The sequence below is a fragment of the Tinamus guttatus genome, unplaced genomic scaffold, assembly GCF_059628265.1.
Source record: "Tinamus guttatus ecotype Peru unplaced genomic scaffold, ASM5962826v1 Tinamus_guttatus_pri_ptg000018l, whole genome shotgun sequence".
In the NCBI taxonomy this organism is placed as follows: Eukaryota; Metazoa; Chordata; class Aves; order Tinamiformes; family Tinamidae; genus Tinamus; species Tinamus guttatus.
In genome coordinates this window covers 785,431-811,304 of record NW_028288552.1, presented here as the reverse complement: position 1 = coordinate 811,304, position 25,874 = coordinate 785,431, and the positions used below count along the sequence as shown (strand labels likewise).

General features: G+C 41.1%; 1 protein-coding gene across 1 annotated transcript in view; it reads right to left on the bottom strand.

Annotated features, from left to right (window-relative positions):
• ST7 (suppression of tumorigenicity 7) overlaps nucleotides 1–25,668 on the bottom strand; it is a 145,379-nt gene extending 119,711 nt beyond the window's left edge. Inside the window, exon 1 of the mRNA XM_088523668.1 lies at nucleotides 25,500–25,668. Coding sequence (XP_088379794.1) covers nucleotides 25,500–25,650 — 151 coding nt within the window. The 5' untranslated portion in view covers nucleotides 25,651–25,668. The remainder of the gene's footprint in view (nucleotides 1–25,499) is intronic.
• Between the last annotated feature and the right edge of the window lie 206 nt (nucleotides 25,669–25,874).

The window sequence follows — 25,874 nt, the reverse complement described above, 5'->3', positions numbered from 1 at the left end:
TTTCCCAGCCAATCGATTTTTCACTTGCTTAGAGAACACTCTCTGCTTTCTCACCATCATTACAGCACGAAAACTGTAGCCTACACAGAAAGGAAAGAATAAATTATGCTATGACAAGTTTATAAGACTAATTCTAACAAATCTCCCTCAGTAGCCTCCTATTCACTGTTTCTCTAGAACCGTCACCAGGATTTTTTCTGCTGGAAGTATATTCAAAAATCACCTTAGTATTTCATGTAGGCACACGAATTTCAGTGATGGAATTCCAGACAGCATTCCAGAACAAGAGGATAAAGGGAGACCTTCACAGCTCACTGGTGCGAGCCTTGGGTCAGACAGACCAGATATTTGACCCTAATTCACAAATTCCATTTACTTCTCTCTCCCAGATCACTCCCAGCCAGACCTTGGGACAATTTTCTTCCCCACGAGGCCTTGCGCCCCGCTCAGCTCTCCTGGGTTGAACCTGCCATAGCGGGCCAGGCAAAACAAGAACAAGGCCACAACATGGGCACCAACACACACCACAGCTCACCCAACACAGCTTTCCAGGCATCACTTCACTGTGCTCTGCACAAAAATCTAAAGCATCAAAGCCAATTTTATGTCAGCAAGATTTTGTATGTACCTCTTGTCTCATGCCATCCACTGTTGTTGGAATATTAATAAAAATAAAAAATACCTATTATGCTGTAGAGAGAAATAAATAGTCCTGGAAAAAGAAATGCCTCATGCTGTCAATCAGATAGCTCTACCATGTGCCCCGTATATAGTTGATCTATTTTTCCTTAATTATTTATTTTCCTTCATTTCCTTATTTATTTTTTCTTCATTACTTACATACCGTTTTAGTTGCATTACCAAAACTCTTAAAAGTCCAAACGTCCTTTGGAAAAATTACTTATGGAGTTTTTGCATTCAAGTGTCATTAACTTTCCTGAACAGTCAGGTCAGTTCTGAAAGTAGGATTTTGCTGCATTTTGACTTGAAGGGAAATTGAGAACTTCCAAATTTTGAGACAGTCTAGTAGCTCACCTGTATCACTGATCCACATCCCTATAACTTATTCCAGGAGTTTCTCATCCCTAATACTCATTTACTTGAATTTACTGTGAGTTCTACTATGAAGAGCTAAGATTAAAACAAGAGGTGGGAAGGACCAAGGCCAAAAAACCAGAAACATTCAGATTCCTAGTACTACACAAAGCAACATTCATAGAAGAATGGCCTACTCTATTACATTTGACATGGGACACGTCACTTTATGGCTTTCAACCCTTACACTAACCCCATCCTCTGTATCATGATCTCAATACACAAAACATACTCAAATATTCAACAACATTGAAGTCTGTTAAAAGAAAAGCAGGATTATTCTGGTAATAGGGTTCTTACCATCTTTATCTATCAGCTCTCTTTTTCTGATTATAGATATTGTTTTCTCAACTTCCAGAAACAGAAAAACATGAGTCTCCAAAGATTTCCCCCATGCAAGATGTGCCCAGATAGCAAAACTTTCCCTTGAACTTGACACGAAATGTCTTTTATCCAGCATCTTAGCACTTTTCCTTTTAAACTCAAGCACAGAGTATTTGACCCTACTCCCATTTTTTATTATGAAATAGGAACATGCCAACATTTTTTCCTCAGTAGAAATTTTATTTTTAAACTGACGGCTAAGAATGCAGCACAATATCTTAGAAAAATGTTCTTAGTCATCATTTCCATAATATTTGAACTCTTTCATGGGAAATATTATTCAGAAGAGAGCAGCAACAGAATAAAAAACAAAGGCTTCCTATTAGTACATGGCCACAGCTGTTCATTTCAAATCTAAGTGATAATAAAAAATTGCTGTGCCTGTATAACTAGTGACCCTTTGGAATAGTACTAACAAGCAACTGGAGATCTTTCTCCAAGGTACATGATATTTTGGCTGCACAGAATTAGCTGGCCAGCTACTGACCACTACATTATGTTGTGCCAGGCTGGGAGCATGACAGACCCTCTAGGTTTGTAAGGGAACCTTAGGAGGAGACAGTCAGTATCTGCACCTGGATCAGTCCCCTCACTAACAAATTCTCACTGATTCCAACTGGTTGCTTCTCCTAAGGAAGGCTTTCTACCCAAACGAGAAGAAACCTCCTATATTCACTGTTAATTCTTAAAAACACATCATATTTGCACAGAAACTATGGCTAAATACTCTTGTACCAGAATAGCCCATCCTAGGCACAGACTAATCTGTTCCTCCTCCTCCGGCACCAACAAATAAAGGTAAGTGTGTTTTAGTTTCAGCAACAAGGAACAGTAGATGCAATAATGTTCCATGTTTGAAGCATAAGGATCTATTTTTTAAGTTTTGTAAAGTAAGTTTTTATAAATCCTAAGGCCTAACTGGTGCATGCATCCAGACTGACAGTTCCGATCAGAACCAAGAGTTATTTCTTGCTTCCCTTCTTACTGCATTAAACTTTGTTACAAAAGTCTCTGTCAGGCAACGTAAAAGCAGATCAATCTCGCTAGCGCACTTTAAGATTTTGCAGGTATTAAAATACTGTAATGACTAAATATATTTTACCAGATGCAATTAGGAAAAAAAAGGAAATATGACTGCAGATAAACATTCATTAAATTACTATATTTCTTCTTTCCTTCTACTGAATTACCTTAGCTCCAATTTTATGTTAATTTTAATGCTTTAGACCATTTTACATACAGAATTTTTATAAAAACACAAACAACTTTGGTTCAAGCTGTTTATTCATGATGAAAGAAGCACACTCATGTTTATGTTACCATTAACTTCTACCTATTGAGGCCAAAAAGCTATCAGCTCCTGGCTTCACTGAGTGCACGTTAGGCCTATCAGATGAAAATCTAACAGGATAGCACAAAGAACAGTCAAATGAATTATCATTTTGGAGTTAAATGAAGTGTAAAAAACAAGTAGTTATCAAAACCTAAACTGGCAAATGCTCTTAGCAGGAGGTGTTGCCTCTTTACTCCAGTGTTAAGTTAAAGATGGCTATAAACACAGCATTTTTTCAAGGTGCCTCAGCCACAGCAACACGGACAGAATCAGACCAGGTCTGATGTTCAAAAGCTATATGAAAAACTCGCAACATCTGCTGTCCAGCCTACATGGCTGTTCACTGAATAGAAAGAAAAATGGGACATTTCTTAAGAGTAAACATTGCACCTGGCAAAAAGCATTTGCAGAGCAGCATCCATGCTTTTGCCTAGACCTTACAAGTCCACAAACTACAAGAATTTTCTCTCCTCTGAGTAGGAGATATATTCCCAAATATCCTGGGGAATTTCATCCACAATGATTTCTATCTTACATTACAGTAATAACAGGATAGTAAATAAGAAAAGCAACAGTGCCTCCACAGTTACTCGCATAGTTAAGACTCCCTCATAAATTCAACTTGTAATTCCAAATAAATAAGCTCTTCTATAAGGAGAAACCTGAGAAAGTCATGTTGTTGTTGCATAGACATCATTGTTTCCTATAGCAGAAAGACTGTTGCACCTTGGAGCACTGCCCTGTTTTGGATGAACCAGCCTGCGATGAACAGAAGAGAAGGCTGAATCAAAGCTGGGGGCTCGGTCTAGTCCTTGCTCCAGATCTGAGATACACTCCCATGTGCCCACCATCACCTAATATTTATGGCAGAGTTCCCAGGGCTGAAGGCATAGACTGCCAGAACTCGGGGGCATTTAAGACATATTTCTCCCCAAGTATATTTGGATATGGAAGTTCATGTGTCTCAGAAACAACCTGCCTGTAAAACAGAAACTGGCTAAACAATTCAAGGTTTCTAGTCAAACATTCTACCTTAAAAAGCACTGAAGCCACATGAAAAGCCAGCGCACCCTACTAGCTTACCATATCCCACCTTAAAGCTCTGTGTTTAATCAAAAAACTCTGTCTCAGCCCACTTCTCACCTGTCATCTCTTTATGTCTCAAGTTAAAAGGCCTTCATTTCTATAGGATATCCTTTCTGAAAAAAAAACTTTCTCTCTCATTGTCCACAGATTTCACGGAGTAGAAACCAGCTGCAGTTCACTAGCACAGTCAAGTTTTGTATAATTGCACAGGGAGACTTTCCAAAGTAGTGGCCTTGTTGGCAAAAAGCAACAGCTGCAGTTGGATGGAAAAGTTCTTGAGCACAGATTGTACCTGGCTGTGCCAGAAAAACCTTCTCTTGCCATCGACGTCCCTGAGGCATCACATCTGAATGTCCATGAAGCTGAAATACAAACACTGCAATCCAGAATAAAAGCTGCAACTATAAATGGCTTTCATACAACAAATAGAACTCACAACCTTAGACAAGGATATTTCTCAAATTGGTATAAATGCATCTAAAAGCTCCGGAACTTCTCACCCAGTAGACAATAAAGAAAAAAGCACCATACTGATTACATAACTTTGTGTTTCTCATTGACAATGCAGATGAGAAACTAATAACAAGTCCAACAAGTCCTATTAGTTATAATAACTAATAACTGTCAACAACAGAAATAATGCAAAGAGATGGTTAAGAATCTGTTAATCTGATGTACGGCCCTATATACTGATGTATTGCAGGGATACAGGACTTTTTAAACACACCTGCTATTTGGAATTCTTATGATAAACTCTTCCAAGTCTACAAATGAAGTAGCTAGGAGTGCAGGAAAAAAAAAAAAAAAAAAAAAAGGCGCTTTAATAGTGGCTGTAGAGAAAATTACTAGTGGAAAATTCACTGAATCTCTGCAACATACAAATTAAATGGTCAAAAACACACACAATATACTATACTTAATTCACCCATACTTGTTATGAGCGAATCACTGTGTATTTGATTATATGATGTCATGTTTTCCTAAAACAGTAACAAACTTTGACATCTTACTGAGCTTTCTAAAGAGACTTATTTTGGGGTGAGAGATCAGAATTCAAATTCTAATACACACCTCAAGTTTAATGATCAGTGAAAGGAGATTCATTCTCATTTCCCAAATATAAGATTAGTTTAATATATAGATAGATGCCACACTGTACAGAGAAGATGGCGAGCAGCAATCCTCTAAGAGGCAGAGGATGCAGGTTCAGCGCACGAAACAGCCTGTGTGCTCACGTTCTGCTGCACCAGTAATCACATCCGAATGTCCTTCCAGACTTCCACTAGCTATCACTCCCCACAGTGAACAAATCTTAACAAAGCTACATCAAAAGCAGGATGATTCTCAAGTGGTGTAAAAAACGGTATCGCCTATTTAGCCCCTGGACCTGAAGGGACTGAGGAGAGCGAAGGAAGCATTGCACGGGTTCCCCACGCTCCCCCTGCAGCTTGCCCAGCCAGCTTGCTACTTCAAGCTTGGGAGCTTTTTCTTCTCAGTGTGGACAAGGAAGACATTGAATTGCTCGGGCTGTGCTTTAAATAACTTGACATTGGCTCCATAACAACTCAGAGCATGGTTATTCTCAACTTCCTGGCAGCTACAGGGCAGGCTAATCTTCCTCTCCCCAGTGACAACGACAAGGGATTATCTCTTCGGGCCATACCAGGCAACAAGGAACACCACCTCATCTTTCAGCACTCTCCAGTTTACCCAAGAGGCAGACACAAGGGTTTGCCTAAGGCTTCAACCACCTAGAGAGCTCCAGAAGAACCTCCAAAGCATGAAAAACTAAATCTGACAACATTTTTAGTAAATAATGTTTTCCACTAGCTACAAGAGCTTTTAAATTAATACATCTGGTCAGTCAATGCCCTTCTGTTTTCATTTACGCTTAAGAATGAAAATGCTTGACCCTCTTTTCTTTCCCAAACTCTCCTCAGCTTGTTCCAATTTTGGAACAGATTTCACTCTAGTCAAAAATATTTTTAAACAATGTGGTTTATTTATAATCAGAAAAGTGAACTTAGCAATAATCAAAACTACCACAAGTTACTAAATTTAAAACACAACTATGTTTTCATATCTCCTCATATAAAGCAGTTTTTTTTTTTTTCAAACAAAAACGTTTGATATATATCAAACAAAATTCTAAGCACTGCTACAGACTGTTGAGTGGAGTCATCCTCTCTCCACAAACAGCTGAAATCAAAGCAGAAAATCCCAAATTAGACAAACAAATAGGATGATATGAAGGGCTTATAATATGAAACATCATCTCTTTTATATATCGTAGTTCACCTATACTTTACACGTACTATCACTCTATTTTAAAAAGAATGGTATGTTCAGAGGGAGTAATGTAGTAATGGCAATAAACATCTTAAGATCCGTATTACAAATCGAGAACTGCAAACGAACATAGGTTTTCACTAAATACGTAATTTACTTGCAAAAGTCACTGCCACGGCATGATGCATAAGTCAAGAGCCTAGCAAAATGTAAAAGGTGGAATTACAATGCAAAAATCCAGAAGAGTAACAGAAGGAAGGTGAGGCAGCAAACTCATGCATCAAAGTAAATTACAGACCAAGAAGAGAGGCTGATCAGAACTAGCACCTGCTCCATAAATTTCCTTTTATGCTGCCTGCTGCATATCCCTTTGCCTGGTCTCAGGAGCACAGAGAATACAGGACAGCAGTTTGCATGTTCTGCAGAGTTTCTAGAGCACAGCCTCCTCCAAAGTATCAGGAATGCAGAACTACTTCGCAGGTAACAGGAGACTGTTCGGTGGTTTACACACTCCTCTGTAGGAGGTTTAGACACACATTATATTAGTTTGGACAGAAAACTATTTTCTGAAGTCTGCACAGTAACGCACTGCGCTTTCCCCAGCGATGTGACACTCTGCAAAAGCAAAAGACAGACTAAGGTCCTGGTATGAAGGGTATTTCTGGCTGCCATTCAGGTATCAAGTGATTTATCTCCAAGCATCTGTGTTACTGCTCTCCTACCTGGGGCGACCTTCCCTTTAACAGTGCTGGATCATCCTGCAAACCAGTCCTGGTCATACTATTTTGGGGGTCAAAACCAAACCCGAGCAAAACAACTACACTGGAAAAATGTTCAAACTAACTCATATTGCTTAACTCGATAGAATCCTATGCAGCTCTATACCTCTTTTCCCAGCACAAGTCAAGGGGGCAACAGAAACAAGGAGTTTTCTATGGAAGCTTGGAGTGCTTTCACACTGAAGAAATCCATGTACGACTGAGTTAGATTTTAGTCTCCATGTTCGTGAGAACAGTGGCTCTTGGAAGGCTGTCTGGAAGACAGGCTCACGGGAAGCCTGTCTCCGACTTAAAAGCGTCATTGCCCAGGCTACAACACAATGAACTCGAGTAGCTAATAACCGAAAAAAAAAAATCTTGCCAGGCAACTAAACCCCATCCTTCCTATTTATTTTCAATCAAGGAACCAGGAAAGCAGATAGCCTTGTTGCAAGCATGAGTAGAGATTACAATAAATGCTATCAAAGATGCAATAAATTTTATATTATTTGAAATGACTACTTCATGATTTCAGAGAATGCAAGCATGAAAAGGAAGCTGTGTATTATCACACTTCCCACAGAGATAGATGTGAAAGCTTTTTGTATATTTTTTCTATTGTAAAAAGAAAATATGTGGATTTTAAATCTTTTCCTTGCTGTTCTCCATAATCTTCCATGCGCTGCACAATTTGAAAGAGAGCTCTGGTGACAAAGCTGAAGCAATAGAAAACCAAATTCAAATGCAAGCATGGAGGAAAGCTATTACTGATTTAAGAAGTCAAGAGCAAATGAGAATTTGAAATATATTCACCTTACCATCACCCATTACCAAACTGGGAAGAGTGGCAGACACTCTTGAGGGCTGTGATGCCATTCAAAAAGACCTAGACAGGTTGGAGAGCTGGACAGAGAGGAACCTCCAGAGGTTCAACAAGGACCAGTGCAGGATCTTGCACCTGGGGAGCAATAACCCCAGGCACCAGGACAGATTAGGGGTTGACCTGCTGGAAAGCAGCTCTGCAGAGAGGGATTTCAGAGTCCTGGTTGACAACAAGTTAACCACCATGAGGCAGCAATGTGCCCTTGTGGCCAAGAAGGCCTATGGGATGCTGGCCTGCATTAGGAGGAACGTTGCCAGCAGGTTGAGGGAGGGGATCCTGCCTCTCTCCTCAGCTCTGGTGGGGCTGCACCTGAGGCATTGTGTGCAGTTCTGGGCTCCCCAGTACAAGAGGAACATTGAGCTTCTAGAGAGGCTCCAGCAGAGAGCCACGAAAATGATTAAGGGACTGGAGCATCTGTTTACGAGGAAAGACTGAGTGAGTTGGGCCTGTTCAGCCTAGAGAAGAGAAGGTTGAGAGGAGATCTGATCAACATGTACAAGTACCTGAGGGATGAATGTAGGGAGGATGGGGCCAAACTCTTATCAGTGATGGTCAGTGACAAAACAAAGGGTAACGGGTACAAGTTGAAACACAGGAAGTGAAATCTCCATATGAGGAAGAACTTCTTTCCTGTGAGGGTGACAGAGCCCTGGAACAGGCTGCCCAGAGAGGTTGTGGAGTCTCCTTCTCTGGAGGTCTTCACAACCCACCTGGATGCCACCTTGTGCCATATGCTCTAGGTGTCCCTGCTTCAACAGGGGGGTTGGACTAGATCGTCTCTAGATGTCCCTTTCAACCTTAACCATTCTGTGATTCTGTGATCATCAAAAAATAAAAAAATAAAAATAAAAAAAAAAAGATAAAGGACCCTCAAACAATACGGGGTAACACCTGGGAATGAAAGATACATCATCTGGCTTTCCCTTTGCACATGAAGCATTGTTTCTCATGCAAAACACATACTAGGACCAACTCATATTTTTTTTTTCACCTATATCTATCTTCTCAGTTTCAAATATTTCAAATATAATAGGCCAATTCAGCTATTTAATTCCATAGGACATTACTTTAAAAAGTAAACTTTTTATAACCTTTTTTAACTCTGAGAAGAATTTAAATTCTTTTACCACGTTGTTGCTCAGCATTCAAGGACACGGCAGGCTAAGGAAGGGCTGCAGGCTTAGGTATTAAAATCACTATTCTTCAATAGTCACTGCCTTGCAAGACAGCACATTACATTTTGCCATCCTAAATTCAAGAGAGGACAGTACCCAAAGACATGTTAGCAAAGAGATGCAGCAGACCACTCTCAGGGCAGGACAATTAGGCCTAAAACTTCACATTTAATTTCAGCCATACAGATTCATTTTTGTGCATTCACTTTTTGGTATCTTTCTCAAATCTTAGAGAAGTTGCTGCTCCTTCAAGACTTTCTACCCTGCCTGACTACAAGGCTCCATAGCTGAGGATTTCTCAGGTGGTCCTTCACTTGCAACAAACTACACACACAGATCAGTTTAATAACCATGGGGCGGATTCATTACAAAACACAAGGACCAGCTTGTCATGTTGCAATCTATTTTAGCATTTACCATATAAAGAGTAGCTAATTTTGTTAAACTCCCCAGATAAACTCCTGCATAGCAAACAGTGAAATGGACATGCTGGATTGCACAGACATCTGATGGTTAAGAGTCTGGTTTTGACCGCCTGAGCAGATGCAAATACATTTTTAAATTACGCTATCATACTTGTGGCTATCAAGGAAACTGGAAAAAGAACAGGAAGCAGCTAGGAAAGAAACGGAGAGACCCAAAACTCCATCAAGCACAACCTACTAGGAGATGAACCATCAGGACTATAAACTAATTCCACTGTTTGTATGAAACACACCAGACCTACCCCGGCTCACTTGTGACTGAACAGCTACCCAGGAACAGGTCCTAGAATCACCTTCCACAGAAAGACTGAGCCCGCAGAGCTCGTGGGCATCACGGGGGCCCTTAAAGAGTGCCTTCCACCTTGGATCAGGCTGTGCTGAAGGGAGACAGTTTAGGCTGCTACAGAGGATTTACTGTCTCCCAGCTGCTTAACCCATTCCTGCTACCCAGATGGTGACAGCTGTTTGCAAGGCAGCTCCTGAACCACTGCAATTGCAGACTAACATTTTGGCATAAACTGTCATGTGTTTTCCCCTAAAACATGGCCCTAAAAAAGCCAAGCTGTGAGCTTAAATCTCTAAAAGTGTCTCATGGCCCTAACGCCTGAGCCAAGGTTACCAGCTTGGCCGTTTCAGTATAAATTGCCCTCACTAACTTCTCTAAGTCCTTGGCATGGCAGAAGCATTGGTCTGCAATTGTAGCACCCATCACTATTTTAAGTTCATGGTCTAGTTTATTTAGCAATTGCTCAATACAGAAGACATCTTATACCTCAGCCATCTCATACCTCTACTCCTGCATTTTCCATTTGTCGTCCTACTGAAGATGACTTTGCTACTGTCACTACTGTTTTTTTGTAATTTACAGTAGCCAAGTACTGGGCTTTCATGAATCTCACCTGTCAAAAGAAAGGCCAGTAAGAGATTGGAAGATAGTTTTAGATCAAACAAACCAGTTGAAATGTAAAACAGTCTAGAGGACCAATTCACAAGCAGCCTTCAGAAGCTAGGAACAGGGGGACAGGGAGGACTCCCCATTGCCTGAACAACTGCATCGAGAGTTGACCTTATAACTGTATTCTTACCATTTATGTAACTGCCATTTATGCAACATTTATGCAGGCGTGCGCATGTAAACATGCTCATGTGTGCAAAAGGAAAACGGTGATGACTTTGCTATGTTTCTGACACATTCACAAGCCGGGGTTTTTTTGAGTACATTTCCCACAGGCCATTGACTGTCTCCTTGGCATTGGTACCAAGCCTTCCTCGTGTATCTATAAAAGACCGCCCTCTAGTGCAAAAAATGCTTATGAACACACATTATTTCCAGTGCTGTTTCCTGCTGTTTCTACATACATTACAAGCAGAATCCGTTTCAGGTAGCATAGGCGAGACAAGCTGCAGAGCGCAGCTGCAGAACTAGCAAAGACGAGGAAAAAAGTCCTCTGAAAACCAATAGTTTTTAAGAGAACATCTAATCTCTGTTCTGAATCTTTGGTCATAGCAACCACTAGAGATAGAAATGACTTAGATGCAAGTGCATTGGGTTCTAGTGAGCACTGCACATGATGAATATCTGCTGAATTGAAGTTCTAATTCGGCCCACTACATAAGCAAATTCAGTGAATACTTTATAACAAACAACTTTGATCACAATATATAAAACAGTAATATTAACAGCATTTGCAAAGCAAAATACAGTTTATTTTGCTCATCATAAATTTATAACAAAATTCAAAAATCAGACCATTCTCACCTATTATTGTAGTTCTGCAATCCCATGAGTAGGTGGCCAGAAGTTTTCAGTCGTATTTAGGACATGAATCAGCCAGTATTTCTCTCATTGAACTATAATATTCACAGAAAGCAAACACGGCACAAGCAAATATATTTGAAGCGGCTTGTATTTTTGCCTGATTTATTAGCTTATGGAGCTATCACACTCATCAATATTAACTTTTATTCTGAACAGACACCACAACTGCCTCCAAAACCACAGTACAGCACATAACCGTATACTGATAACGCACAGTGCAGAATGACAGTAGCAGAGGAGCAAAAGAGAATAAAGTGCCACTACATATGCACCTATTGTATTTTTCCCCAGGTATTTAATGATTTACTATAAAAAGATAGTAATAAACTATATATGAGGATATAAAAACAGTCATGTTAATACGTAAACAAATGGTTCTTGCTAACATATGACTAAGTATCTAGGTGATTAAGTAACACTGATGCTTTTGAAAATGTTACCCTAGAGAAATGATTCCTGTTTGTATGTTTAAATTAAGGACACCAAACAAAATACTGTGAACGAGAAGAAAAAGTATTTTCAGTACTAGTTTCTATTCACCATAAAACTCAGAAGATATAAATCCAAGAGGGGGATAAAGATGAGAACAAAGATTTTAGTGCCTCTGAGGTTAAAGGCCAGACTCAGATAAACTTGATGAGAGCAAAGCTGCTAGGACTGCTTAACACAATGCACATAAAACGTATGTTAGAAAACAGGGGAGTCCATCCTGCACTAAGCACATTTAAGGAGTAAAACGTCACTGCCTACCCTGGCAATTTAATGAATTCCTGATCTATTACTTAATAGAAGAAAAGTTTTGAAGGGCTCAGCTCACAATTTTAGTTGCTGCACTATGAAATGTGGCTATTGCGAGGCCCTGAGAACAGCTCCTCTGAAAAACACACACTCCTTTGATCCTAAAACAAAGACCTTTGTGAGAAAACAATACATAAAATTTCATTGCTCCTGGCATTTTTTTTTTTACCCCTAAATACTTATCTGTCACATCAGATTCGAAAAGTAAAAGCTACCCAGAATTAAACAAGAGACATTCTGGTAGTCCTTTCTTTATCTATTTACTGCTGATTTTACTATTATTGATTTCTGTGCCTATAGAGAAGGATCACGTGTGTACATTAGAAAGAACTACTGCAATATATTTTCTAAGCACCACAGGGGAAAGGGAGCTAAATGCCCACATAAGCTCTCTGTAAGTTCTTCCCTCCTCCGCCCCCCCCCCTTTTTTTTTAGAAAAAAAAAAAGCCTATCATGTTCACCCTGGGACAAACCAGAGAATTCTGTGGCTGCAGAGATCAGCTACAACGATGCAAAAGGGCCAAAGCCCTGACTGCAAGAGTTGCGATTCCCCTTCTTGGACGCTCCTCCATCTCTGCCTCTTAGATGTTTATCAAATAACACTCTTAAATAAAGCAGTGCCAGCCCTGTTCAAATAACACCCACAGGTCACAGGATGTTCAGAAAATCTCCTCTGTTTGGGAGGACAAAAACCACAGGAATATAATTTTATTTGCTAAAAGTCTGACTGAACCACACCTTAATGACTACATAAAGACATCCAGTAGGAATCAAAATAAATCCAAACAGTAAGATTTCTTCAGCAAAATAAATAAGAAGACAGGAAGGCAAAAAAAGAAGATATATTCATAATAAAAACAAAAAGATTATCTACCTATATTTTGAGTAAGAATAACATTGTTGAATATGGGAGAAAAAATTAAATATATATATAAGCAAATAGAAATTATGGCATCAGAAAGTAATAACTGAAAGAGGGTGACATGTTGAAGACACTGTGAGTGGGAAATGAAGGGGAGAGGCATAAATTAATTTATCGAGAGAGTGACTGGGAAGGAAAAATCCCTATAAATACATTTGAAGCTCGATGATAACAGAGGCAGCAGAGTTTTTAAAGCTAAGGGAAAAAGTTATCAGAAGCACAAATGTGTGCAAGTCAGCCATAAGGAAATCTGGCCTGAGATTCAAATAAGCTTTCCAATCATCAGAGCTATGAAGTTCTGGAAAAAACTTTCAGTTCGATAGGTTTCTGAAGAGATGTATATAATGTGGCTAAGGACTGGATTCAATGACCCAGAAAGTCCTGTCTAGTTATTTATTTCTGGGCAAGACAGTTCCTACATAATCACTGCATAAGGTAGGGGAATTATCCTAGAAAGTCAAGGGTGAAAATCTTGGCTGCAGGGAAGTTGCCGACAAAACACCCTTGAATGGCATATTATCAGGTAAAGGCAAATCCTGCAATCTAAACCTCTTCAGAATCACAGCACCACTCAGAACTCCTTGGGGGCTGTCTCCCCCTACTCTTGGACAGTTTTCAGGATTCCAAAAGATTTCTGAAGAGCTGTTCAAGTTAAGAATATGTTGGACAATATTTGCTACTATGGAGTGCTTGTGTCACTTTTCCTTCATCTTATTCCCAAGAGGAGTACCAGCAGAGCTGGTAATTCAAAGGCGTTTCCATGCTGTGCAGGGCAGAAGGCCTCTCTTCGGGGCAGCTGGGTTCAGGCAGCGTTGGCCTGGGTAGGAGGCCCTGCTGGCTCCTAACAGTGGGACACCTGCCCCCGCACTGGGCTGCACAGGACACAACAAGCTCCCTCTCTGAGCAGGGCTGAGGAGTGGAGCGGCTGCCTGCTGCTGCTGAGCGAGCACGGCTGCTACACGCACTGTAGCAAAGCTACGGCAGCCACGTAAGGTCTCTACTCCCTCTCCTTTGCATGCTGCGTTACAGGGCAGAGGTGCTTCCTTCTCCTGGGCTCTCTCAACGGGGTCTGGCTTAACCTTTCTGAAAACGGAGGAAATGACTAGTCTTGTACTCTAAGCTGAAATCTGTGTAAAACACACCAGCTGGGTACACTGCTATCAGATTTACTTCAGACTTAAAAATAGCAAGAGAAATTTCGCATGGAAGATTAAGTGCATTAGAAGATCATATAACTTGCAGCAGACCCGGCTGCGCTGCAAACTGCTTTCAGGCCTCAGCATAGAACATACCAGCACTGCCATCCAAACATCAACTTAGGGGGATCTCAACATTTATAGCACTCTCGGGTTACAAGTACATTTCTTTGAGAAATGAAAGACAGCCTCACAAAATAAAACAACGACAAAACCGTTTCTTGTGCTTTAAATTTGATCTCTAAGTGTCTTGCTGCAGAGCACAGAGACTAACCTATTAGCCTAACAGGTCTGACATTTAATAGGCCAAGTTTATTTCTAGAAAGTGAGCTGGAAATGAAACCCTCATGGTTACAGTTGGCACACTTTGCCCAAATGAATCTTAGGATGACTGCATTTCATTTTTCCTCCTATAACTTTTATCTCTGTAATTGGTATATTTAAGTGCATTTAGTCACTTAAGCAATGAATCCATCACAGTGATACATCTCCAATTTAGACTGCACAATAATAAATCTTTGTCTTCTTTTAGCAGCTGGCTAGTTTTGATTCAGACTTTGAATTTAGGTCCTTTCCTCAGGCTTAACAGTAACAACTTGTTTGTTCTGTCTTGTGAAAGCATGACATTAATGCTGCTCTTTAAATGCATTATCCTTGTTTAAGCTTAGTGTTCTCAGGGATAAAATTGGGTGCCCTTCTGTAGTACTGTACTAAGAAACACAAAAAATCCAATTAGTCTCTGCTGGTGGTTTACAAAGCAACTTCAGCTCATTAGTATTTACACAGCATCACTGGTCCACATGACGCTTCACAGACACGGGGACAAGCAGGAGTTTATAATACAATCTTTCAATAGACGCTTCCAGTGCCACAAAGAGCTAATTTAAAAACAGGTGGAAGCAGCCTCAGATACACCCCTTAAAAGCTAACAGAGGAATAATATTTCCACAAGTACCCCATAGTTTGGCCAAAGAACTCAAGCTATGCTTTATCTTAAATTCTTTGATAAATATGCTAAATATGTTGCTGACAGCTCCTTTGGAAAGGCAGAAGATGTTAGATGGGGCAAATTTAGTAAGGGGAAACAGTCTTTGGGCTGAAGAGATTTAGACTATCTTCAGTTTTGCTACCGTCTTCCTGTAGTAGCTCAGTCAGTTATTTAGGCCCAATGCTTAAGAATTGATATACATATTGCCTTTACAGTAAACCCCCGAGCTTATGCTTGCAAAACAAATCATGTCATTAATGATTTGCAAGACGGGGGTATCACTTCCCTATACCGTACTTCCTTCTGTACAGTTTAATAAAAAATCCAGTTGTATTAGACAATCAATATACCTTTTAAGTGGGACTTTATTTTGTTAAATATAAAATAAAATACTAACTAACTAACCTTGTCACCAGAAGGCAGAGTATCTTGTTGGGACTACTAACACAGATGACTCTACTGCACCATTTTCCAACTGTGTTGTGCGTTTTTGTAGAACTAAGGCTAGAAGAAACTGTGAGATCATCCAGTGTCTGTTCCCACCTCTCTCTCTCTTTCACTGCTTTGCTGCTCACCAACAAGACAAACCAACCCACTTGTTTTACAAGGCACAGTTTAAACACGGAGCCGACAGCTCAATGAGGTACACACAGGAACTCTGCACTCCTTAACACAACAGCCCAGGCATAAAAGCCCTAGCACATCGTGGACTTACTGGAGCCACAGTGCTTCCACAACACACCTGCACATGGCCATTCATCACTTCCAGATGTAGCCCGGTTTTCATCCCAACAGGACCGCGTGCTCAGTGCACTGCTCTCTCTCCTGCCTATCACAGACCCTTTGACTTCACCCAGCGACTCCTCTGTGGCGCTCAGCAGGGCTCCGATACAGGCCATCCTAATAACAAGACATCAGAAGTCACAAAGCCAGCCCTGGCCATAGCAGTGCAGCCTAAATGCACAGACCCTTCCAAAATCCCTGTTAATCACATACCTCCCATTTGAATTTATCCAGGTTCAGCTTGCAGACACCGACTTCTGTAGCATTTTTCTCTTTGACAGTAAAGACCGCTTTAGCACCTATTATTTCTTCCCACAGAGAAGTTTACACAGCGTGTAATCAACCACTTCTCAGCTCTCTTTTTGTTTTTATTAAAGCTAAGTATATTAAACACTAAATGGCTCACACTAAGGCATCCTCCTTAGGACCTCAGATCACTGTGGCCCCAATTCTGCTGATTGTAGTACACGTGCAGGAAGACCTTTACCAGCTAGATAAAGCTTAAAAAATATGCTTATGAAATAACTACACAAAAAACATTTATAGTTTTCAGATGATTTAGAATCACCTCATTTTCATGACTGCTCAGATAATTAGGGACTAAGATCTATGTGAACAATGAGGCTTATGTTCTTGCCTTCGGTTAAGGCAAGGGATGCTGAAGGGATGCTTTGAAAATCCCCTGTGTATATACAGGCAGTGCTAGGTGCGCTTCTGAAAACTTTAGTCAATACATGGAAGATATTAGTCTTCAGCCAGAAGCCTACAGTACAATCTGAACAGCTACAGTTCCAAGCACATTCATGCAAGATTTTAATCAACTATTATGTTGGAGACTCCGGTTTACCTATTTCCTCTGAAATAGCAGCTGTAAAACCCCTGGAGCAGTATGAAAGGCTTTTTTTTTTTTTTTGAGAAACATTTCCTGAAAAAAAAGAATTGCATTTAATTTGCATATTGCTCTTTCCTTCATTTGACACTGACTAAAAAATAAGCCCAATTAAATACAAACTAACCTTGAAGAAGTAGAAGAGTTTCTATAAAACAAGCGTTCCACTGTATCATATTAATGCTGCATCCATCAGGCGTTTATTTAAAAACAGGTTTTGCTGGGCCTTTCCCCCCGTTCCACTCCAAGAATTCCTAGTTTAGTCTATACAAGAATTTGTCCTAAATAACATATTACTTTTATGCATATTTAGACTCTTTTCCATAAAAATAAAAGGGAGAATTTGTAAATGTACCATCCTGAAGATACACATACTTAAAATGTGTTGAAAGATGGTATACAATAGTCTTTGAATGATAGCTTATACCACATAGCTACTACTTTTTTCAAAACAACAGAAAAAACAAAACCCAGAAAAGTCTCTAATATAAAAGTGTTGCCTGGAGACTTAGTGACATCTATTTATGCCTTACAGTGCCAGAACTGGCACAACTGAAGTTGGAGGTTAATAATCAACAAAAGAATGTGCTTATTCCTATTCTATTAGGACTGTAGGAAAAGAAATAAGTAAATAAATAAATAGCTAAATAGAGAGCAGTATCAGGAAGGAGGAAAATCTTCATTTAATTCTGAAAACCACAAAAGTTAAAGACAAGTAGTTTGGGGACGATGGGACAAATAACACTTAAAAATAATACCTGAACTGAAGATATATGCAGTAACAAACTAGGGCTGTATACAAACTGCACTGGTTTATTCTGTGAAATTCACAGGCAAAGTTAACGTTGACCTTGCCAAAAGTAGTGATACTTTTGTTCTCAGCAGTCCTATTCCTAGAAGAGTTCAACACTGTATGTTTAGGAAGTTTTCCATTTATTTTGGGTGCAATCAGAATTTTGCTTCAGATTTCATGTTGTCACAGCAATACATACATTTCCGTAATTCACACAGTAAATACTTGCAGTGAAACACACTGGGAAAAAAAAAAAAAAAAAAAAAAAAGCTGACTTTGAAAGAAAGACAAGCAGTTACCAGCAAGTCCAGGAACATAAAAATGCCTGTCCTTCAGCTCTTTCCAAGAGACAGAAAATAGTTGTTTGCTAACTTTTAAGCTTTTAATCTGTTTGGAACTCCTTGGCCTTTGTCAGGTTAATGTTTTCCAATCCTAATGATTAACCTCCCCGACTTAAATTTGTGAACAGAACAATACCTGCAGAGCACACAGCCAAGATGCTATCACAGCAAATATGCTTTGAGGAGCACAGTGGCTGTGGTGACAAAGCACTCCCTCCCCTCCCCCAGCAGTGCTGCAGGGAGCTCCTGTGACAGCCCCAACACCAGCAGCCCCAGCACTGACTGAAGGAGAGCAAACTCCTAAAGCTCAAACCTCACAGGCGTCAATGAAAAAACTGCTGCTAACCTTAATAAGGCCAGATTATCACTGCAGATATGCACGTATGCAGCTCCCAATGTCCAAATGCACCATGAGTTTTAATAATGGGTGAATGTTTTCTACTACACTAGAATTAGAACTAAAAGTAATCTAACTTATCTATTACATTGTAATCTATTGAAGAGCAGCACATAGCACCAGTACCAAGCACAGATCTGCAAGAATCACAAAGATTAGAAACAGAAGATCAGATGAGCTTACACTGACAAGTAACCATATCCGTAAGAAGGCATATACAAAAACTGAGTGCTCCATCTGTTCATGCTCATCTCCAACAGTGTTTCTGTTTATAGAATCAAAAAGAACTTTCTTGCATGTTTAAATATTGAAAAGTTTGCAAAAAGTGAGGGTTCAATAAGCTTCATTGACTGGAATGGTCCAAATACTTTATTTACCTAAACCTGTACAATGCACTTGAATGCACCAGTAAATGTATTTTAGGTAGATTACCACAGTGTCTGATCACCTTAAGAGCTCTTAGTTATGAGTTTTCAAAAGACTCTTCATGGAGGAGCAAATGTTGTTATCCTAATTTTATAACTGAACAGGAAAGACCTGAAATATGCCTGCTCCCTTCTACCACTCATCCATGCACAAAACTCACCTGTAGCTCAGTAATCTGTGGCTAGCTAATGGTACTAGCATTGCTGCATCCCCAGCTGGCACCATGCTCTCTGCAAGGTGTTTTAAACTCGACTCTCCCAACACAATCCTATTTCATGTTGACAGATCTTGTGTAATTAAAATCCTGGTAATTATTTCAGTAGGACTATTGGGATAAAAAAAATAATAAAAATATCCAAACACTGAGTATGCCAGTATCCAATTCTTTCCAATTCTTTTTCCATTATGATCTGGCTCAGGGGAAAAAAAAAAAGTTTTTAACCAATGCTACATGGTCTTTCTTCACAGATGGCTGTTTCCAGCCTGCTGTTCTCACACACTCACTGATCTTGGGGGGATCTGACATAACAACATTACTTTCTTTCACAGTACAGATTGCTAACTCTCTCTTCTCTAGATATTTAACTAGCAAGAGTACAGGGCAACTAGCAAGCTCCAGTTCAGTTGAAGCAAAGCTAGCCATATTACACAGACACCTAAAAATTTAGACAGTCTCAGACCTAAACAATTATTCAAATAATTATTTTATGTAATCATATTTTCATATTTCTCTGCACCCAGCAACACAGACTTTTCTGAAGAGTCTTGTCTGCCTTGTCATGAGCCAATTGCATTTAATCCTCAAGTTATTAAATCTTTCTATTGCACTTCAAAAGCATAAATAAAATAATCTGAAACTGCTTGCCTTTTGGAATTTTCTCCATCTTAAAAAAAAAAAAAAAAAGTGAATAAAAAGCTGAACTGTTTTGTCAGGAAAAATAACCACAGAGTTCCACATTTTTGTAAGAGGTGTGTCTTGGTTTAGATTAATGTGGCATTTGGAAACTGCAAGTGCCAACAAGGAAGGAAAATATGGGATGTTATATAAAATCATCAGGTTTATTTTAATTATTTTGGAATAAGATGGTAACACATGCTTCTTTAATTATTTATTCTGTGTTTTATACTTCAGCTTGACATGTTGAGTCTCCTCTACTGCTTCCTGGTTAATAGTACGGCACAGCTGTAATAGTTCAAGCTCTCCATGAAGCATTTAATGGCTTGATTTATACATCAAGCTTCAACAAAATGAAAAAAAAAAAAAGAAATACCAACATCAGATTTAACATGAATATTTTTACATGACAGACTAAATTTCTCTTTAATTAAACCACAGTAATTCATTCCATGGAGAATACTGGAATTACACATGTCCAAAACTGAGAGGAGTTACAAAACTAATTAAGCAAAAAAGATGACTGACTTATACATCGGCTTGGCCAGAGCTACAAAACGCTCAGGGCAAGCACATCTGTACAACATCAAAACACGGGAAAAAACGCTCACACTTCATCTTCATAAAATTTAAAGCTCAAAGTGACCATTGGACTACTTGGTGAAACCTTCCATGATTACTCTGACTTCTTACATTATACAGGCAATTGCACAAGTTCTTGCTGAAAAGAGATGTAATTTTGCATAAAAACTTGTACCCCCTATTTAACCATTCATCCATTTTGATTTGTAAACATCCAGAAAGAATACCCACTGCCTGCTTTAATAGCTGATCTACAGTTTGTTAAAAATAGATGCCTTATTATGATTTTCCTCTGCTTCTAGTCATAAATTCTTATTACTCTTTTCACAATTAAAAGGCCAGTTATTTATCTCCCATAACAATACTTCTTCACTGTAATCTATTCATCTATGAAACTGTTTTGATAAACTAATCAGAATTTTTTAAAGTCTCTTACTCCTATACATTTCTCCACCCCTTGAACCATTTTTCACTATCATCTCCTATTTTTTAACTTCCTTTTAAAAATACTGGTTTGAAGCATGGATAGAAAAATGTTCACCAACACAAACAGCAATAAGAAGTACAGTCATCTCTGTTTAGTACTCTACATGTCACACCAGTCCTCCATATCAGAGTAGTACACTGCAGAACTCAGGTTGAACTGTTTGATCTAAATGACTAAAATATTTAGAGCTTTATGAGCTGCAAATCACACCTGAAGAATGATGAACTAGATTTCTCTTACTAGGTATATAATTCTGCCTTCGACTATATTGAAAGCCATCTTGATTCAGATTGTCCTAAGAAACTGTCCAGTCATTGTTATTTATCTCCCTATTATTTTTGACGTCATCCAAAAGTCTTAATAACAGTGACCGCACTCCTAGTTTCACATCACTGAGGTAAATGTGACTGTTTATACACCTGGTGCCAGTTGCTGTGATACTTTGTTAGAAACGTTCACTCATCGATTCTGTGATTAAAAGTAAATATAAATAAAAATCAAGTACTTTGTAATCTATTCAGAAAAGTTAGAAGCAGCAAATCCCTGCCCTGAAAGAGGCAGAGACAAACAGACAAAAAGAACATGTTACTGACAGTGCTGACTGTTTTAATAAACACAGTTTAGTAGCAGATGATGCATAAAGGCCATATTGTGCCTATTCTTCTCAGACGGTAACTAATTTTCATCACACTTTGGGACTCGTAATTTTCTAAGGTTTTTTAACTCTCTCCCTCCTTTAGAATATAAAATTGTGAAAGTTTCTCCTATTTGCAGATTTTATACTGGGATTTTAACTGTGCTTTGGGTCATTTCAATGAAATACAAATGGCTCAGCTGAAGACTGCTATAACAACATATTTCAACTGAAAAGGGGCATCAGAAATTAATTATTTCAAGGTCAAGAAAAAGAAGAGTTACTTGATTAGGTCTCAGATATATGTCTGTGACTTTTTTTTTTTCTCTCTCAATAGTGAAAATAAAGAGCATTCTGACATTTTTGCTGGACAACCATGGCCTATAAAGCTTATTTTGTACGTATGTATTATATAAAATGTTAAGAATCAAGAAACAAGAACTACCTTCTGTTATCATCAGTATGCAGTGACATCAAAAGAAACTGCATGCTTATTCAAGGACCTATTTAGAAAATGTTATCAAAACTGTACTGCAAATTTGGGAGTTTTGTTGCTTTACTCAGAGAGATGGTCTGTTTCCCAGCAGCAAGTACCTGCATGGATTACATCTCATCTGCCCCCAGAAAAAATACCAATTCTCCAGTGTAGGGAAGCAAATTAAATGATCACGGTAGATAGCAAGGAAAAACAAACAATATCAAGATAAAGATATAACTGCCCAATTCAGCCTGGCTAACACTCCACACACTACTGCTGATTCAGGATACTGGTGGCATGTTACTCAGGGAGTCTAAACAGTCCGAGCAAAGTCCATTGCTAGAGTGATAATCTTCCAGCAAGCTCCACATTTTCTACTGTTTATTTTCATTCAGAAGAATAAACTAGGAATAAATTAGTATCTAATCTGTATCAGAAACATATTAGAAGTTTTGACTCTGCTTAAAAAAAAAGTGTGGGGGGGAATTTAAGAACAACATAAATTGTACAGGAAAATAGATTAATTCCATTCCACACGACCTCCTAAGCCAGGAATATTTCCTCTAACAGCCAGTCTCTTTTTATCCTGCAAGAAAACCAGGATTTTTCTGCAAATATAATTTTTCTGATGAACCTGTTACACATGCATACGCCTCTTGCTCCTGCAAAAGCTCCCAGAAAGACCGACTGCCCTGCAACTGAGGATGGGTTGGTATTTACATACTTCCTCAGTCTATATGAGAGAGATAAGCCCATTATGAAAATTAATGGAGACCAGGCACCTGTGAGATATTAACTTACTTCTGACTGCTACTGCTGAGTTAAGCCTGTGAATTAGACAAGCTACCTACACTTTTGCCCCAAAACCTGAAATTCTGCATTACTCTCAGCAGTACAGATACGCAGGAGTTTATGGAGGATAACAGCAGTTCTGTTATTTATCTTTTACATAACCATATCAATTAAATAAGCCAGTACTCAAAAGTCAGATATACAACTCTGTCCTCACCAAGCTTACTAATCAAATATGCATTTTCCTTCAATAAAAGGCACAGTAAAAGCCCTATGGGAAATAATGCACTAGAAAACAGCATACTTCAGTCAGGGTGTGATCACAGTTTCTCCTATACTCATGAAGTGATTTTTTACTTTATTATCTATAATCATAGCATAAAAAAGGAGCAGAATGAAAAGTTTCTGTAGTGCCATTATAGTCCTTACATACAGGCAGACTAGAAGTAGGTATGCAGGCACAAAGAAAGAAGCAGAGCTTTTTCTAGCATCCCTCAGGTACACCTCAGCAAGCAAAACAGAGAAGTAAACAGCAGTGAAACATTAGTAGTATGTCGGTAGGTCACAGAGGGAACTCAGAGTGATGCCTGGATTTCAACAGCCTATTACTGTTGCAGCACAGCTACTTTAACGATCATAGATCTAAGAGGAAACTCTCAACTAAGCACTTAATAGATTACTTCCATATACCTCCAAGCGCTTCCTGGAGCAGCTACACCAAGTAAGATAAAGGCACCATCCAACATGACCCTCATTCCCTCAAAAAACACACAACCTCAATGCAAGGCATGCAAATACATTATTACTCAATAGGTTCTCATTATTTCACAGACCTAATTTTAAGACCGCAAGCTCCTCAAGGCAGCAATCTTTCTTGCATATATATCTGCAAATGCCCAGCAGGTTGCTGCTGCTCCACGATGGTATGATTTGACACGTCTATATACTTACATCAATATATAGACACACACATATTCATGAAGAAGCTACTCAAAATTTCATAGACTTCCTGATATACATTAAAATCAAAGCTCAAAAGTAAACTTCAAAGTTGTCCACTCCCCCCAAATGTTGGTATTTAATTACCACTCCTGCTCCCCAGAAACATGATGAGCCCAGCGAGCCCTCGCACAGTTCTTGTGGCTCCCCTTGCGCAGGCTGGTTGGGAGCAAGTTGGGAATACGGGAAACCTTTCAGGGTGATTGCTCACAATTCTCACACCTGCCTCAAGGCACTGCTCACAAATCCACAGCCTTGTGCAGCATGTGCCACGTACCAGCAGGATGCATCCTCTGACTGCTCCATGCCCCAACACGTGCCAGTTTGCACTCCTCAAACAGCTTAGGGTTTCCCTCGCAGCTATCTAGTCCAGTAGTGGGGAAAAAAGCCCTCAGCCTCAGAAACTAAAGGGCCATGTGTTCTAGAAACAGATGCGAACTGTCAGTCGAACAAAGCTGGGGAATAGAGAGCTGCTGCGTGACCGAACGTGCAGCTAGTGGCCTACGATCCCAATCCATGAACTATGAACGCAGTTAAAGCGAGCAGCAAACATAAACCTTTCTGCAGCTGGCTGCCTCACATGAGTTTTACCTAGACCAACATAAACCAGTCAATATCCTTCTATTAACAAGCCTCACTTGGAAACCAGGCCAGCCATTCCATAACAGAAGCTATATATTAGTCATAACAATACTTTGTTAGCTCAGTTTTCCATTATGGTTTTACTAGAGCGTGCCTTGGGAGCTTGAGGCTATGATATATCTACTAGGGGCCTCTGGATACAACTATTGCTATGGCCAGGCCCTACTCTCGATCTAGTTACAACTAGGTCACACACACAGACCCTTCTTCTTAAAATGCACCTTCAGCTCTTGTTCTACTGAACAGACGATCATGGAGGAGGGAGAAAACCCACGGGTCCAGCTGCCACCATCCAACCTTCACCCCTGTAGCAGGACTTCAGGCTGTGACATCCCAACACCTGAACCCTCAGGCTCGGTTTTAAGGCAGCATTTGGGGTGCACTTCAGCACCCACATGCAGCTCACCGGCCACCGAGAGGCAGCTCAGATCCGCCCTGAAAGGACCCCCGCGGCAGCGTCTCCCGCCTGAGGCGGCCGCGGGAGACGGCTGGCCACGCGGCGGCGGTTGGGCACGCGGCGGCTTTTGTGGGGGAACGGTTTGGGACACGGCGGCGGTTGGGGAGGACGGTTGGAGGGGGACGGCTGGGCACGCGGCGGCGGTTGGGGAGGACGGTTGGAGGGGGGCGGCTGGGCACGCGGCGGCGGTTGGGGGGACGGTTGGGCACGCGCCGCGCTGCCCCGCCCCCGCCGGCCGCGCGCCCCCGGGGTGCCCGGTGGCCGCCGCCGTTGGGCCCCGCCCGGCAGCAGGGGCCGCACGCGGCCGGGTGGCGGCGGCGCCTCCTCCCTCCCTGGCGCCCGCGGGGGCCGGCCGGGATCCCCGGCTCCGCGGGGCAGCGCGGAATGGCGGAGGAGGGGGGGCAGCTCCCCTCCCTGCGTGGCTGGTGCCGCCGGGCCCGCAAGGGCGAGAGGTGCCGTGGGCGCCGCGTCCCAACGCGGGGTCGCCGCGCCCGGATCTGGGGGGAAGGTTCCGCTCTGCCCCTCGGGCTGCGGCACCTGAGCGCCCGGCCGTGGTGGGGGGCTCGCCCGGGGGTGCCCCGCGCCCCTGCGGGCGCTGCGCCGGGCGGGGAGGCCGGAGGGCGGCGCGCGGGGAAAGCGCCACGGCGGCTCGGTGAGGGGGGACACGGGCACGGGACATGGCGCCCTTCCTACCTGTGGTCAAATTGTCATTGATCTTGAGGGGTACCCGCAGGATGTAGACGAGGAAGAGCATGATGAAGAACCAGAGCGTCCAGAGGTACGTCCATGACCACACGATGCAGGACTTGAGCTGCTCCAGAAAGCCTGTCCCAGCTTCAGCCATGTTTTTGAACAAAAAAAAAAAAAAGGCCGCCTTGCCTTGCCTTGCCCGCTCTCTGCTGCCACAGCCTCCCGGCGCGGATTTGCGGGATGATTCACGCCCGCCCCGAGCGCCCCGCTAAAATGGACTCCGCGGGCGGGCAGCGGCCCCGCTCCGCTCGGCCCCTGCGCCCGAGCGCGGCCGCCTCCGCCGGCAGCTCCGCGGGGAGAGACGGCCGCCGCGGCGCC